Source organism: Lissotriton helveticus, chromosome 1_1 (genome assembly GCF_964261635.1).
Source record: "Lissotriton helveticus chromosome 1_1, aLisHel1.1, whole genome shotgun sequence".
NCBI lineage: Eukaryota > Metazoa > Chordata > Amphibia > Caudata > Salamandridae > Lissotriton > Lissotriton helveticus.
The window spans coordinates 326,366,023-326,384,269 of NC_136057.1; the positions used below are offsets into that span (position 1 = coordinate 326,366,023).

Here is an 18,247-nt window from a genome sequence, read left to right on the forward strand (position 1 = left end):
GAAAAGCCTCAGGGTCTGCTCCTGTGACAGTTGACCCTACCCAGGCAACTTTTGGATATGACAAACTAACCCGCAGAGACTTGATTGCCTTGTGCAAAGCAAGAGGGTTAAAAAGGGGCAGAAGCCCCACCTGCCTAATCCTGGTGGAAATCCTAGAACAGGATGACTTAGAGAAGGCAAAAGCAGCTTCCCTAGACACAGGAAATGGAGAGAACCCCCCTGTAGTTGATCCCCCTGAAGAGGAGGATGATGAGGACTCAGATGTTGAGGACTTAGAAGTACAGGATCAGGGTAGCCAGGTTCCAGTTGGTAGGCTTAGCCAGGCCAACTTGGACCTACTGGGGAATGGAGAGGGCCAGCACCTCCCCAGAACCCAACATGTGATTCTCCCAGGCAACAGAAGAGTGAGATCTCCCTCAGGGGACTCTCATATTTCTAGTGCCTCCAGAGAATCAGAGAGAGGCATGAGTGCTTCTCAGAAAGCTGAGCATAGGGCTAGAATGAGGGCTGTCAGACTCCAGATAGAGAGAGAGGAGGTAGCCCTGAGTCAAGCTAAGCTTACCTTAGCTCAAGCTAAACTTGCCTTGGCAAGAGAGCAGAAATTAAGTGGCTTAGATGTCACTGGTGGCAGCAATTTTCCAAGAGAAAAAGACAGGGCCTATGATAATAGAAACCTGACCAAAATTGTGCCCCCCTTTAAAGAAGGGGATGACATCCACAAATGGATGACTGCTCTTGAGAGAGCCTGCATGGTACAGCAGGTTCCTGAGAATCAGTGGGCTGCAATTTTGTGGTACTCCTTTTCTGAGAAAGGGAGAGACAGGCTCCTCACAGTTAGACCTGAGGATGCCAAAAACTACTCTGTTTTGAAGAGTGCTCTTATTGAAGGGTGTGGCCTAACCACTGAGCAATACAGGTTGTTGTTCAGAGACACCCAAAAAGCACAGACTCAAGACTGGACTGATTTTGTGGAGTGTGCCACTAAGGCTTTGGAGGGTTGGTTGCAGGGAAGTAAAGTTTCAGACTATACAGGATTGTACAATCTTATGATGAGAGAACAGATCCTTAATAACTGTACAAACCAGCTGTTGCATCAATACCTTATTGACTCTGATCTGACCTCTCCCCAAGAATTGGGAAAGAAGGCAGACAAATGGGTCAGAACAAGGATTAAGCAGAAACCCCAGAACCAAGGTGGTGACCAGATGAAAACAGACCAGAAGGGTGGTAATCAGAATCAGAAAGATAAAGAAAAAGACCAGAAGTCTTCAGGCCCCCAAACTAATAGTAAGGAGGGTGGTTCCCAAAATGGTAACAAGAAGAAGAAGAACAAAGGTCCAAAGACACCTTGGTGTAATACCTGCAAATCAGTTTCACACTGGGGCAGTGAGTGCACCAAGGCAAATCCAGTTCCCACCACTACAGCTCCTAAAGCAACTGCAACCCAAAGTACAGTAAGCAGTGGTGGAACACAGTCCAAGGGTGTAGCTGGGTTGCCCCTGGGTATTGAAGTAGGATCTGGCCTAGTCAGAGTCCCTACACAGGCAGTTCTCCTGTATGATGTGGACATTGAGTTGCCCACTGCAGTAAGCCCCACTAACCTGGGCAAATACAGGCAGACTCCCTTAATTAATGAGAAACTGGCTCAAGCATACAGGGACACATGTGCCAGTGTCACCATGGTGACACCTGACTTTGTGGACCCTGGACAGATTGTACTAGGAGAGAGCTACCTAGTAACCAACGCCAGCAACTCCACTACCTCCCATAGTGTGGCAGTTGTGAACTTCTCCTGGGGAGGGGTTGATGGCCTAAAGAAAGTTGTGGTGAGTGCAGACCTACCAGTAGACTGTCTGTTAGGCAATGACCTTGAAAGCTCAGCATGGTCAGAAGTGGAGTACAGGACTCATGCAGAAATGCTAGGGATTTCAGAGCATGTCCTTGCCATGACAAGGGCTCAGGCTAAGAAGTGCCTTCCTGAACCAGTGGTGGATCTTGAGACAATAGACCAGCCACAACCCAAGAGAAGGAGCAAGAGAGGAAAGGCCCAGCCTTCCACCTTGCCCCAGGTTGAGGATCAAGTTTCAGAGGAAACTGATTCTGCAGTCCAAGAGGAGACTGTCTCTGAGGAGCTTGAACCTGACCAGGTTGAGTTTCTGGGGACAGGGGGACCCTCAAGGGCAGACCTGAGGCAGGCTCAATTAGATTGCCCTTCCCTTGAACCCCTCAGACAGCAGGCTGCTGCTGAGGCTGCTGGGGATGCCAAAGGTACCCATACTGTGTATTGGGATGAGGGACTCCTTTACTCAGAGGCTAGAGACCCCAAGCCTGGCATGACCAGGAGGTTGGTCATACCTCTGCAGTTTAGGGGGTTCCTTCTTACCTTGGCCCATGATATTCCCCTTGCAGGACACTTAGGCCAGAACAAGACGTGGGACAGGCTTGTTCCACACTTTCACTGGCCTCACATGTCAGAGGATGTCAAGGAGTTTTGTCGCTCCTGTGTCACTTGCCAAGCCAGTGGTAAGTCAGGTGGCACAACAAAGGCCCCCCTAATACCACTACATGTGGTGGGGGTCCCCTTTGAGAGAGTTGGAATTGATATTGTGGGTCCAATGGACCCCCAAACAGCATCTGGGAACAGATTCATACTGGTGGTAGTGGATCATGCCACCAGGTATCCAGAGGCTATTCCCCTAAGGACCACCACAGCACCTGTGGTGGCAAAAGCCCTCATTGCAGTTTTCTCAAGAGTGGGCTTTCCTAAGGAGGTACTATCAGATAGAGGGACGAATTTTATGTCCAGCTATCTGAAAGCAATGTGGAAGGAATGTGGAGTAAACTATAAGTTTACCACCCCATATCATCCACAATGCAATGGGCTTGTGGAGAGATTTAACAAGACCCTTAAAGGCATGATAAAAGGATTACCAGAGAAGCTCAGGCGGAAATGGGACATTCTTTTACCCTGCCTGCTCTTTGCTTACAGAGAGGTCCCACAGAAGGGGGTTGGCTACAGCCCTTTTGAACTTTTGTTTGGCCACCCTGTGAGAGGTCCATTGTGTTTGGTGAAGGAAGGATGGGAGTTACCTCTCAAAAAGCCCAAACTAGACATAGTGGACTATGTACTTGGTCTCCGCTCCAGGATGGCTGAGTACATGGAAAGAGCATCCAAAAACCTGGAGGCCAGCCAAGAATTACAGAAAGCTTGGCATGACCAAAAGGCTGTGCTGGTAGAGTTCCAACCAGGACAGAAGGTATGGGTACTGGAGCCAGTGGCTCCAGCAGCACTCCAAGACAAATGGAGTGGACCCTATCCTATTATTGAGAAGAAGGGGGAAGTCACCTACTTGGTAGACTTTGGAACACCCAGGAGCCCTCACAGGGTAATCCATGTGAATCGCTTGAAAGCATTTGTGGACAGGGAGGACATGAGCTTGCTCATGGCCACAGATGGGGAACAGGAGGAAGAGAGTGACCCTCTCCCAGACCTGCTTTCTCAGAACCCTGATGATGGTTCAGTTGATGGAGTAGCCTTGGCAGGCAGCCTCACTGACCAACAACAGAGGGACTGCAGACAAGTTTTGCAGGCTCACAGGCAAATGTTTTCACTCACACCCAGCCAGACTGACTGGTGTACCCATGTTGTGGACACTGGTGACAGTCTGCCTGTCAAGAATAAGATCTACAGGCAACCTGATCATGTCAGGGATTGCATCAAGGCTGAGGTGCAAAAGATGTTGGAGCTTGGAGTGATTGAGCCATCAGAGAGCCCATGGGCCAGCCCAGTAGTCCTGGTGCCAAAACCTCATACCCAAGATGGAAAGAGAGAAATGAGGTTTTGCGTGGATTACAGGGGTCTCAATGCTGTCACTAGGACAGATGCTCACCCCATTCCAAGAGCAGATGAGCTCATTGACAGATTGGCTTCTGCCAAGTTTCTGAGCACATTTGATCTGACAGCTGGCTACTGGCAAATCAGACTAGCTGAGGAGTCAAAAGCCAAAACAGCATTCTCTACCCCTAGTGGACATTATCAGTTTGTGGTAATGCCCTTTGGTTTGAAGAATGCACCTGCCACTTTCCAAAGGTTGGTGAACCAAGTCCTTACTGGGTTGGATGACTTTTGTGCAGCTTATCTAGATGATATTGCTGTCTTTAGCTCCACCTGGGAGGATCACCTGATCCACCTGAAGAAAGTTTTGGAGGCCCTGCAAAAGGCAGGCCTAACTATCAAGGCCACTAAGTGCCAGATAGGGCAGAGTAAGGTTGTATACCTGGGCCACCTAGTAGGTGGAGGCCAGGTTCAGCCACTGGAAAGCAAAATCCAGGCCATACAGGACTGGGCTCCTCCAGTTACCCAGACACAAGTCAGAGCCTTCTTGGGCCTGACTGGGTATTACAGGAAGTTTGTGAAGAACTATGGGTCTATAGTGACACCATTAAATGACTTGACATCCAAGAAGATGCCAAAAAAGGTTCAGTGGACAGTTAGCTGTCAGAAGGCATTTGAAGACCTGAAGAAGGCCATGTGCTCTGCACCTATCCTAAAGAGTCCTGACTACTCCAAACAGTTCATTGTTCAGACAGATGCTTCTGAGTTGGGGGTGGGAGCTGTGCTCTCACAACTTAATCAAGATGGTCAAGACCAGCCTATTGCTTTCATTAGCAGAAGGCTGACTCCCAGAGAGAAACGTTGGTCAGCCATTGAGAGGGAGGCCTTTGCTGTGGTTTGGGCATTAAAGAAGTTGAGGTCCTACTTGTTTGGAACTCACTTCCTGGTGCAGACAGACCATAAGCCCCTCTTATGGCTTAATCAGATGAAGGGTGAAAATCCCAAACTGCTCAGGTGGTCCATTTCCCTACAGGGGATGGACTTTACAGTGGAGCACCGCCCAGGGACTGACCATGGTAATGCAGATGGTCTCTCCAGGTACTTCCACTTAGAACATGAAGACTTATCTGGTCAAGGTTAGTTTAATGTCCCTGCGTTTGGGGGGGGGTTGTGTAGGAGAGTAGGGTCTGCTATCCTACGGTCACCCCAAATTTTTGCTTTTTGCTTCACTGGTTTTCGACTACTGAGGCTGTGGGCCTGCTGATCAGACCCCCAGCCTGCTGTTCTCTCACTAAATTAATGACACATGTGCTATAGGCACATACCAATTGGAAATGGACTCCTTGTCAGCCCCTGTAGAATGCACTATAGGTGCACAGGGCATAGGGGCCACTAAGGCCTACCAGGGGCTGCAGCATATCTTTTGCCACCCCTGGCTGGTTCTTAAATTGACACAACTGGCTGATCACTCAGCTGGGGTAAGGTGGTGTACACACCCCTTGCTTAGATATAGTATATCTATGTCTAAACCTATATCTGGACACATGTAAACCTGTGAGCCAATCCTATAGTCAGGCCTCACCAATCCTGGAGGCTGGGTGCATGGTTTTATGTGAGATGGAGCTCTAGCATGAGCTGAGCCTGTCTGCAGCCGTCGGGAACAAATCCCTAAGCTGTTTCAGGATAATGCCATACCATATACTATTAAGTGCCTTATAATCCTCGCGGTTATTTAGCAACTTTGGTTTGGCTTTATCAAAACATGTCGTGTAAGGTGTCATACGCTTTGGAATACCATCCCCTCGCCAGTTCTGGCGACGGGGATGGCATTCCACCCCTCTAGAGGGGTAAGACATGTTCCTTTACTAAATGCGGTTAATTTCTCCAAAGACCTTAAGATCCACAAAATGGATGCCTCTGCCACAGACAAATGTCTGGACCCCTGCAGTTGACCGAAACTCGACCAAATGGGTCCTGGACAAAGGGTTTCCTGTCACAGGAGGGTGTCACCGCCCTCCAGACAGGAGATAGTGTATTGTAGCAGGGAGGTTTGAAAGAAACCAGACACTGCCTGGGGCGCACAAGGCTGCCCCTTGCATAATCCGGCCAAACCGGTTCTGGGGCACTCCAGCCCTCGTGCCAGGGCGGCCTGGATCAAAGGAAGGGGGTGTATCCACCCACTTCCTGGGTCCCACCCATAGGAGGGGACCTAGCAGGTAATCACGCCCCCCAGATTGGAATAAGAGTGGGAGCAGTGCCAATGCACATCAGATTTCCTGGAAGAAACATTTGAAACGAAACTCTGGACCCTTGGACCTCCATCTCAACGTGGAAGCCCGAAGAATCTCCCTTGTGGTCAAGGAGTGACCACCCTGCAGCAGCAGGCACCATCCAGCCCTCGACGTCTACTTAGTTGCAGTTCCCGCCGGAACTCGAGCGACTGAGATCGACGAGATCAAGCTTGCCTGCCTTCCAACAGCCCGATCCACAGTCCCTGCAGAGCTGAGACCCGTGGAGGCGACCGGAAGCGTGGGGCACGCCATCTTGAATTGACCACGAGACGCTGACCGTGCAGCCCACGAGTGACCCTCGAAGCTGTGCACCGGGGTTTGAGAAGCCCCCACCCTGAGCTACTCCTGAGCCGAAGTTCAGCCCTCCACACTCGACGAGTGCTGCGTGGGGCCCTTTGGCACTATTTGGCTCAACGCGTTGGCCCGGTCACTTGCCAGCTGGCTAGTGGTCCCTGTGCCGACGAACTACCTAAGAAGACTCGTGAATCTGGTTGCTCCAGATCCACACCAGCTCCCCTGAAAAGGAGCCCCGACTCTGACCTTCCTGGTCCGAGTGAGAAGCAATCTTCCGATCCTGCGTGGATTGCTCTTACCAAGGCTTGTTTGCTCCAAACTTGAAGCCGACTGCACCGACGGTGAGAGCCTGCGTGGGACAGATCGTGACCTGCTCCTGGACGTCGCAGATGCCCCAGAGCCCACGTGACAGCGGAGAGAAGCTCCTCGACGACCACCTGATTGCGCCCGACATTGCCTGGTTCCGTCCTGGTTCCACCCTGGTCACTGCTGAGTGACCCAGACTCTGTCCCCTCTGCTTTCAGGTACTCTACAACTTGAGTCCACCCTTGGACTCCACCGGACACTTCATCTTCAACCTGCCTGCAGCCCTTTCAGCTCCAAGCACCAAGAGCCTGCGTGTCAAAACCCGACGCCACTTCGACCCTGTGCACCCACTTCCTGTGGGTGAGGTAACTTTGCTCCGCCGGTGTTCCCACACTGGTGCACACCTCTAGGGTCTGTGTGTTAAGTTTTGTTCCTCTAGGTTCAGCGGAAGTGTCCTTAAACTTTAACTCTTTGACTTTTACGCACCATTGGTTAACATTGGTGCATGCGTGCGCTTTCCGCACATCTCCCGAATCCCGAGGGCCATTCCCGACTTCAGCATTGCTTGTCCTGACTGCTCCCAGCGATTCCCTAGGCCCTAGGCCTAACCACTGTTCGAGTGGCCTCTCTTATACCACTTGTTTAGTATATGGTTTGAGTGGCCACCCGCCCTCATCCATAATTGTGCAACTTGTATGTTTAAACAGTGCTTTTGATTTAACGCTTGTGCCCCTTTATTCATAAAGAATACTGGGGATTGTTTTTAGTAATAAACACATATATTTTTATAATATATACTTGTGTGGTGTCCTTTCATTTGGTATTACAGGATTGTATGTGGTAAAACAGCTCGCTTAACACGACCTCTTAAGTTAAGCCTTTAGGCTGCTTAGTCCATGCTACCCCTAGGATAGCTTGTCTAATAAGGTTGACTTACAACCAGACACCATAAGGGATTGTTTGGTCAGGTAGTAGGTGGTTCCAGAATTGGAAACATCCCCTACCAGGCCAACTTCTCACAGTGACACCTAAATACTCTTAAGCATAGTGCCACTCAAACTGGGGTTAGAGCGAGACTTGTTGGTAGGATTTAACACTATAAATGTGGTCTTCTGTGTATTAATCTCCAACCCCCTGGTTTTACAGCATGTAACAAAGCAATTGAGAATCCGCCGGATTCCCATAGGCAACTTTGAATGTAAAAGAGTGTTGTCAGCAAACATCATTGCTGGAACCTTACCAAACGCTATCTAGGGGGCATCATTATCCTTGACCTTCCCGAGTTTGGTCAACCAGTGCATTAATGAATAAACAAAATAAGGTAGGTGCGAACATGCACCCCTGCCGTACCCCTTGGCTGACCGGAAAGCGGGGAGTTAATTCACCACATTTTCCATATCTCACTTGGGCAAGTTTACCTGCATGCAATCTCATCCAAATGCTGAGGAGGTAAGGGGAAATCCCCAGATCTCTAAGTACACCCCATAGTTTGGCCTTGGGCACGAGATCTAAAGCCAACTTCAGATCCACAAATATTAGCTAGAGGCTGCCACCCTTTATTGTCACCGTTTTTCAGAGGAGAAGTTGGAGTTTAAATATCTGGTCAACAGTAGGGGTGTTTTTAATGAATCCGGCTTGGTAGAGGCTCAAGATGTCTTGTTCTTCCATCCTCACAAGGGGAACAAGAAGTACCCGTGCAAACAGTTTCTGGGTAACGTTGATCAAAGTGATCGGCCTATAATTAGTGGGTAGAAGGTGTGAGCCCTTCTTAAGAAATGGAACAATGTCTGCTTCAATCCAGGAATCAGGGAGCTCCATGCCATTCATAATAGCATTAAATAAGACCCATAAGTAAGGACTCCATAATTTTGGTTCCCCCCAAAAGAGGTCCCCCAGTAAGTAGTTAGTCCAGACCCGGCGCTTTGTTGAAGGGAAGCTTGCTAATTGCGTTTATCACATCGGACATATTTCACAAAATACTACAATGGAAGATCAGACTGTGTCAATATTGCACATCTCCTAGTTCAACACAATCTCAAAAGAATACAAACTGATCAGCATACAAGGGTTTGCTCACCTGTGCTTCTTCGCATGCTGCTCTCCTCAGCAGGTTATCACTGACATAGGAAAGAATAGACAATCTCTTAATGCAAATTTAACACATTCAAACAGAAACATGGCATTTTATTGTGGATTGAATTCTCAGAAAATTGTATCATCTTTAAAAAACATATTAACACAAATGGACCAATGTAAATGAGTGTGGGTTCCTCTCAAAGTTCCTCTATTCCTCCATCCCTTCAGATGAGATCGATGGAGGAGGAAGGAGACAGAACTGTCCTCTTCTCTGGTAAGTACTCAGTCAGAGGACAAAGGCTGAATAAGAGAAGTACGAGATTGTAACTTGGGATTTGCAGGAGGAACTTTCATTGAGAAGCTATATACATTTGTTAAGGATACAGACTTTGAGCATTTTTCAGCTGCTCTGTGATAAGACAGCTAAGTATCAAGATTTTTGCAGGCATGTCTAACATTTTGGGTGTACTGTGTACAACACGGAGCTGATGCAGAACACTCAATGCCCCACTTTGCTCTTCCTACAGGACAATATGTTCACAGGGATTTGCTGCGCTCAGAGCAGGTTATCAGTCTGGTAATGTGAGATCAACCGAAGGCCCAGTGAGTGTGCACTATCCCTATTAATGGGTAACATGTGCTTACATGGTAAGTGCTTAGGAATGGCTGTAATCACCAAAAATTCCTCCACAATTTAAGTTAGCAATTCTCATAAATCGTAGTGTGAGCTTCTGCAGTGAAAAGTATCTGGCCAGCAGGGGAGCCTGTAGGACATTGCAGGCAGGCATTAGAAATGTATGATCTATAGAAAAGGAAAAAGAAATGTAGAGATTTCAGGAATCATTGCAATCTATTTTCAGTCCTTCTGGGATGTGTTGGTGGTTTGATATTTCACCACATCTCTACTGTAGCCATAATGTAAGAGCAAACATAACACTTGAGACTAAATAGTTTATTGTCCTTTTTTATTACTCAGGTAGAACGGCTGTTCTGGTGACCATTACCGGTCAGATAATCCTCAATCAGCCACAAAAATACGAAATTACAAACATGTGGGAATAAAACCATGCAGAGGTGTCAATCGCCTGAATATACTCTTGGTTCTAATTTCCTTTCTGAAGTAAACCTGTTTCAAAGTTCTCACAAATGTAAATAGGTGGACAAAGATATAGCAAGAACGTGATGAGCCCAAGATCCATTCCAGTTTTACAAACTTATTGTCACAATTTAGAATCATTCCAAGTACTTTCAATCCACAAGCACATCATTTTGAAAGATGGGAAAGCCAGGAGTAACCACCTGATTCCAGGATCCATGGTTTTAGCTCACCTACTACACCTCAACTTGGGTAGGGATAGCTCTGATGGCAACGCCGAGTGACTGCACCCATGGGACAAAAATGCCACTTCGCTGGGACCCCCACTTGGCTCTTCAATGCAGTGTTTATCCCCAGCATCTTTTGGTACAGTGGTAAAGCCAGGAACAGATATCACGTATCAGAGTTCCATGGCTAAAACCTATCCATTAGACCAAATTTAGTAGTGGGGCTGTTGCAGGAACCTTCTTCAAAGTAATCTCTATACAATAGTAATATGCTACATGAAAAAATAAAAAAACATCCTGGTAACAGATTATTCAATATTGCATTCCTAGATTGGTAAATATGTGAAATAATTGTTCAGAAATGTATCAGTGTTTTGCTAGCAAGGACATAAACTTAGGGCCCGATAGAGACCCGACAATGTCCTTTTCTAATTACTAACGGGTCTGAGACCCGGCTTACTTGAAGCCCTGTTGCTAACATCTGCAACTAAGGCAGGGCATGACACTGTATTTTCTCTGGATACTGGGGGAGTATGGATACCGTTCAGTATCCTTTATGGATATTGTTATTTACCACTGGTTTCCCACAGCTTAAGATATTATGCAATTCCAGCTGAATAACAAGGCTACTCCCCATGGGAAGGGAATGCAGCAGTCAAGGCTAAATTTAGTAGGCATTCAAGAGATAGCCACTTCAATATGACAAAGTGATCATGCTTGATAAACTTAATGTACAGTAAGATGTTTATCTTTTAATGAAACTAGGCGACTGATTTAGAGGAGTTGTCAAGGAATGAAATACGCTCAGTAATTCACAGCCCCCAAGATAAATGGCTTTTGTTAGATTTGGGGTCTCTCGTTGGCAGAGGTAGGTACCCTTAGACCAAATATGGACCTGTGCGTCTAGTCAGGGTAAGGGGGTACACTCCTAAAATAACCCATGCTCACCCCCTTGGTAGCTTGGCACGAGCAGACAGGCTTATCTCAGAGGCAGTGTGTAAAGCATTTGTGAACACATACAGTAACCCAGTGACAACACTACAGATGGACACCACACAGGTTGTAGTATAAAAGTAAGTATTTTTATATAAACCTAACACAAGACCACAAACAACAAAAATTCACAATACTGTACTTTAAAAATGGTAGAAATAGCTTAGTTCTCTTTAACTGGTAAATGCAACACTTTAAGTTCAATGTACCTTTGGATGCGAAACGCTATACAGCGAAAGTGTTGCAGGGAAGGTTATGCGTTGGTTCCTTACACTCAAGAACGGTGATGCGTCGGTTCCCTACTGCTGCGTAGGTTACGGGGACGGCGTCGGTTCTTCTCTGCATGGGGAGGTGATGCGTTGGTTCCCTACTGCTGTGTAGGGGACGGGGGCGGTGTCGGTTCTTCTCTGCATGGGGAGGTGGTGCATCAGTTTCTTACCATGCTTCCGTGGGGATGCGACCCTAAGCGCCGTGATGCGATGAAAATCCGGTGCAATGAAACAAAATGGAGTCTTCTTGATGCGACAAAGAAGCGTTTACACCAGACGGCCGCAGCACCTCAACAAATATTCTGAGCCGCGACAGGCCCTGCAACAAGGTTCTCCGGTGATGCGACAGCGACACTCTTCTCTGATGATGCGAGGTGCTTCGTGTGAGAAGTTGGCCTGGTATATGATGTTCACTATTCTAGTGAACACCTTGCACCAGTCCAAACAACCCTTATGGTGATGGTTGTAAGTCAACCTTATAGACTAGCTATCCTAGTGGTAGCGTGGACAGAACAGTCTTAGGCTAAAAGACTCTTGAGGGCGTGTAAAGCCAGCTGTTTTACCATATGTAACCCCTTGAATATCAAATGAAAGGACACCACACAGGATATATATATATAAAATATATATGTATGTATTTAGTAACACACTCCTCTGAACTCTTTATAAGTCAGAGGCCAAAGCACATAACAAGTTACTTAGTCAGGATAAGTTAAGTTGCACAATTTACAGTTAGGCCCTAGGGGCGAAGCAAACCATATATTAAGAAAGTGGTATAAGTACCATGTCACGAGAAAAGGAAAGGCCTAGGGAATCGCTGGGTCTACACTATCTGAACCTTAGTTTAGAAGTAGGAGGCCCACAGGCGGCGCATGCAGAGTCTTTACCCACACGCGAGAGTCAATGTAAAGTCAATGGGAACTTAGAAGTTAAATAAAGAAGGATTTAGGACACTTCCGGTTTAGCTAGAAGGAAACAACTAAAGACCTAGACACTTGGATAGTCAATAGCCTTGGGAGCACCGAAGTACTCGCGTTACCTCACCCACAGGAAGCGGGTGCATAGGTGTGAAGATGTGTCGGGTTTCGCCGTAGAAGTCTATGGAGCCTGTGAAGAAAGATGCTGCAGGCGACCAGGTGGAAGATGTCCGGGTGGATCCAAGGGTGAATCGAGGATGAAGAGGACCTGAAAGCAGAGGGGACAGAGTCTGGGTCACTAGCCAGTGACCGGGTGGTACCAGGGTGGAACCAGACGACGTCGAGGAGCAATCAGGTGCTGTCTTGAAGCTTGTCTCTTCAGCCTCGCGGACCAGGAGGCGTCGAGGACGACCAGGTGCTGGAGGGGAGCTGTTCTCGCAGATGGAGTGGTCGACTGCCGGATTGGAGTCAACAAGCCTTGGCAAAGGCAACCCATGCAGGATTCAAAGAAGGCTTCTGGTGCAGACCAGCAAGGTCTGAGGTGCCTCACCTTTGCAGGGAGGCAAGGGCCAGTCTGGAGCAACCAGACCAGCGAGTTGGTTCAAAAGGATTGTCGTCACAGAGGCTACTAGCCAACGGGCCAGCAACCGGACAACGCGTCGAGCAGAACACAAGCAGAAGGGCCCCACGCAGAACTCGTGGAGTGTGGAGGGCTGATCTTCGCTGCAGGTGGAGATCGGATTTGGGGCTTCTCAATCTCCAGTGCACAGCTTCGAGGATACCTCAGGAGCTGCACAGTTAGCAAGTTGCAGGCTTTTTAAGCTGTCCGGTCCCACGTGTCTTGTCGCGTCCACGGATCTCAGCTATGCTGCAGACGTGAAGAGAGGGTCAGAGAGGTCTGGAAGTATGGGTCTTGTCAGGCTCTGTGCTCAGGTTCCGGCGGGAACGTCGACAAAGCAAGCCGTTGATTTGCTGGATGGTGCCTGGTTGCCCAGGGTGGTCACTCCTTGGCCACAAGGGAGATTCTTCAGTCTTCAGCTTCAGCAGAACGTCAAAGGTCCAGAGTTTTGTTTCAGGTTTCAGTTCAGGATCAAATCTAAAGTCCTAGGACTCCACTCCTACCTTTATACAACTAAAAGGGGCTGGATTACTTTCTAGGTCCCTCCTATGGGTGGGACCAGGAAGGGGGTGGTTACACCCCCTTTCCTTTGTCCAGTTTCGTGCCAGAGCTGGGGCTGGAGTGCCCCAGCAACCGGTTTGAACTGGGGTATGCATGGAGCACCTAGTGTGCCTCAGGCAGTGTCTCATTCTATTCAGCCCTCCCTGTCCCAATACACAAAGTCCTGTATGGGGTGGTGCTCGCACCTCTCCAGGCAGAAAACCTATTGTCCAAACCTCCATGACTGGAAGGACTCCCAGCAGCAGGAGGTCAGACTTGTGTCTGTGGCAGCAGAGTCCATTTTGTGACGCTGGGCCTCTGGTTAACTTTAACCGGGATAGTCAGCACTAACATGTCTTCTCCCTCCAGAAGGGTGGAATGCTACCCCCGTCGCCAGAATTGGCGAGGGGGTAGTATTCCAAAGCGTATGACACCTTACACGACATGTTTAGATAAAGCCAAACCAAAGTTAGCATTCAACCGCGAGGATTATAATGCACTTAAGAGTATATGGTATGGCAATATCATAGAACAGCTATAAGGACATGGTTCCGAAAGCTGCAGACAGGCTCAGCTCATGCTAGAGCACCATCTCACACATAACCAAGCACTCTGCCTTCAGGATTGTCAAGGCCTGCCATAGGAGTGACTTATAGGTTACTGTGTGTCTATATATAAGGGTAGATATAGGAATACTATTATCTAAGCAAGGGGTGATTACACGACCTTGCCCCAGCTGAGTGATCAGCCAGTTGTGTCAGTTTGAGTGTCCAGCTAGGGGTGGCATAATACATGATGCAGCCCCTGGTAGGCCTTGGTTACACCTATGCCCTGAGTACCTAGGGTACACTTCTACAGGGGCTGATAAGGTGAACCAATTCCCAATTGTGGTTGTACCTAGAGTACATGGTGTGAATTTAGAGAGAGTGCATCTGGGCTGTGGGTCTGATTAGCAGGCCCACAGCCACATCCAAGTCGAAAAACAGTAAAGCAAAGCAAAAAGTGGGGGTGACCATAGGAAGCAGACCCTACTCTCCTACACTTCGTTGATACGATGCGATGCAGCAGCGGCGGCACCCTTCTTCAGTGATGCGATGACAGCGGTTGCGGCGGCGACATGCTTCTCCGGTGATGCGACGGCGTCTGCTGTGACACTCTTCTCCGGCAGTGCGAGGCTCTTCTGCAATGCGATGCAACAGCGGCAACACCCTTCTTCAATGATGCAACAACAGCGGCTGCATCATGCTTCTTCTTCGTGAGTTGCGCTTCCAGCTCCTTGCAACACGAAGTTCCTCAGAAGGCCCAGCACAACAGCAGGCACTTCAAAAGAGCTCAGGGGAGCTGGTTGGTGAAGTCTGTTATCCCCGAGTCTTCCCCAGGAGGCAAACTCAATTTGCATGTCCTTGGAGATCCTTTAGAAGTTGATGAAAGTAGCACAAAGTTCCTTTCTCCTTTCTTTGGCAGTCAGGCAACTACTGCAGGCCAATACCCCAAACAGCACTCAGCTTAGGGATAGTCTCCTCCTTCAGTTTTTCTCTGGTTCCTCTCCTCGGCAAAGGTTCTTCTTGTTTCCTTAAAGTGATCTAAAATTCTGGGTCCCCATATTTATACTAGCAAATCCTTTGTCCTCTGAAGGCAGAGGGTCCTGTACCGAGTCCAAACCAGTTCTGTGCAGTCCTGGAGCACTTTGTTGACAAGGCTCCTTCTTTCCTTTGACAGCATGGGCCAGGGACATCAGACGCACCACAGGAGGTGGAGCCAGCATAATGGAAGGCAGGCCCAGCCCTATTCAGGTCCCAGGTGCAACTCACCCATCTATATGCAGATAGCTCTATTCAGCCCTGTGCTGACTTAACCTGACTCATGGAATCCCGCAGCCCCTGTCACTCAAATTCCAGAAAAGTAATACACAACCTAGCAGAAGCAAGGAAATACCTACTTCCTAAAAGTGGTATTTTCAAACACAGAATGTTAAAACCAACTTCACTAAAAGATGTATTTTATCATTCTGAGTTCAGGCATACTAAACTCGAATGTCTACCTAATTCCCTGAGTCAGTTAGGATTATAAGATGTTATAATCAAACTGCCCATTCTGGCCTATGGGAAACAGGTAGCCTTGCAATAGTAAAAAACGAAAATGGCTGTAATTCACTAGTAGGACATGCCACACACACCAGAGCATGTCCTACCTTTTAGCTACAATGCACCCTGCCCTTGGGCGTACCAAAGTGGTGACTAATATGCAGAAAAGGGAAGGTTAAGGGACCGGCGAGTGCCAGACTGCACACAGACGGAGACACACTTTACAGGCTGCTTCTGTGGGTGGCACAACCAGTGCTGCAAGCCCACCAGCAGCATTTGATTTACCAGCCCTGGGCACCCACAGTGCACTGTACTAGGGTCTGACCGTAAATCAAATAAGCCAATCATGGAGTCACTAATCCATTCATCAATTTACAATAGGGAGAGCATATGCACTTTAGCACTGATCAGCAGTGGTAAAGTGCCCAGAGTCATAAAACCAACAAAAACAGGTTAGACAAAATACAGGAGGAAAGCATAAAGTTCAGGAATAACCATGCAAAAAGGGCCAAGTCAACAGCTTTTAAATGTGGCTACATGCTAGAAGGGTATCTGTTGCTTAAGTATCTCTGCACATGCTTAACGTATCGCAGGAAAGTGAAAATGCAAAGATGCTTATTCTTCTCTGGGCCATAGGGGTCATCTCTATTAAAAGTCAGGGCACAGAACTGGCATGGTAGCCAATGACTATATGGAGCATAATCAGGAAGGGCCACATGATAGAATAAGCAGACAAAAAAAAACATTCCAAGAAACAGGCACAAAGTGGACCGGGAAGTGGGAACCGACCTTGGAGGGACGGCGGCGAACTCCCCCTCCCACACACCCCCTGTGGACAGCAACAAAGGGCCCAGTAGCTGTAGTACTTCAAGGCAACAGTAGATTTTTGAATGCCCCAATAAAAAAAGGGGGCGGGCTAAAAATGCAGCCAAAAGGCGATGGGGGAAATGTGGCCTGCAAAATTGTCGACTCCAGGAGTTATGCCATCATATCGCAGGATCCAGCAGCGATGGTGAAGGAGTTGCAAGGTGGCGTGTGAAGGAGCGGGGGCGCCACACTGGACTATGAGAGACCCAGCATTGGCGGTTGAGGAGGAGTGGTCGAGATGGGGTGTGCGACGGAGCGGTGTCGCCACACCACATTGCAAGGGATCCAATGTCTGCAGCGAAGGAAGAGAGGTTGCCAGCGAGTAAGCACAGCATGGGAACACCAGCATCGGCGCACAGCTGAGGAGGCGGCGGCAAGAGTCAGATGGTGTCGGCAGGGCGGAGTACCCAACAAGGCAACGCAGCTTGAACAAGGACCATTGTTGAACAGCCCTTGCAGTAGCGCAAAGACACACAGGGAGGCCGGTGGCAGGGAGCCCAGGGGGGCACTGCAGTCATAGGGCTGCGTGCTGAGAGAACAACAACCCCCCGGCCCTCACTCTCCAAAGCTAGCATTACGGTGTCCTTTGGGGTGCGCCGAGCATCACAAACAGTGAGAGCGCGTCATAACAGGTGCTACAAACTCCCCCCCCTCACCTACAAAGCTCAAGCAGTCCTGACATTTCAGGGGCATCGCACGTTCACAGGAACAGAATAAAGGGCACCAGGGAGCGCACCAAGTGGAATAAATAAACATGGAGACCTAAGGAGCCAAGGCAATAATGCCACTGCCTGAGCATATAACACCAATGAGAACTCAGTCTTGACCCTGCTCTTCATGGGAAGAGTCCAGCCTGAACTGAAGAGCCAGGTCCTCCCTGAACAGGAAACTTATTTCTGGGAGGACCCAGCTTGATAGTTCAGGCTAGATGGTTCCCATGAGGAGCAGGGTCAAGACTGACCTGCTATGGCTATGTTCAAACTGGGGTGGCGTGGTGAGCAAAAGACAATAGATTTAACCCAAATCTCTTGACTGGGGGTGAAAGTTTGATTCATTCAGCATTCCGTCCATCATTTGTTGCCGCAGCATTTTTTGTCCTTAGTGGGATAGGTATGCCCAGACTTGGGTCCTTTGCTCGCTGTGTCAATGGATTCAAGCTAGCCTGGGTGATAAGGGGTGATATACCTGAAACTGGTCCCAGGATGCTTGTTTCTGGTCCAGGGAGGACCTTGCTTGTCAGTTCGGGCTGGACTGCCCACATGAGGAGCAGGGTCAAGACCGATTTGCATATGGCTGGGTCCAAACTGGAGTGGCGTAGTGTGCAAAAGAATGATGGATTACCTAGATTTCTTGACTGGGGGAGAATGTTTGATATATTCAGCATTCTGTCTATCATTTGTTGTCGCAGTACTTTAAAACTTTTAGCATGTTCCTAAAACGGGCATTGGAAAAAAGGCGCCCCGAAGGAGGAAAACTGCATTACCTGGACAATTTCCTTTTTCTGGGCGCACCAGACACAGAGCAATGCAGCGCAATGTTGAAACAATTCAAATCCGTAACGAAGCAACCTGCTATGTTTAGGAAGCTGGCTCTTTATATAGCATATTAAAAAAGAAGTATGCTGTGTAAAGAGTCTAGGTATCCCTTAAAAGTAGACAAGGGATTGCTCTAGCAATCCCATGGCGCTCTATCTAGGGTAGAGTGGTCAAGTAGCCTTAGGGTTATCAGAGAGCAGTGTTAGACATTTGTTTCACACAGAGAGTCAATAATTTGATGCACACAGTCACAAAGGAGATCCACACCAATTTAGAAAAATAACAGGTATTTTTATAT

General features: G+C 48.3%; 1 protein-coding gene across 1 annotated transcript in view; it reads right to left on the reverse strand.

Moving 5' to 3' along the window:
* AGK (acylglycerol kinase) overlaps positions 1-18,247 on the reverse strand; it is a 338,473-nt gene that overhangs the window by 315,536 nt on the left and 4,690 nt on the right. Inside the window, exon 2 of the mRNA XM_078671853.1 lies at positions 8,804-8,843. Within this exon, the coding sequence (XP_078527979.1) occupies positions 8,804-8,843 (40 nt within the window). The remainder of the gene's footprint in view (positions 1-8,803; positions 8,844-18,247) is intronic.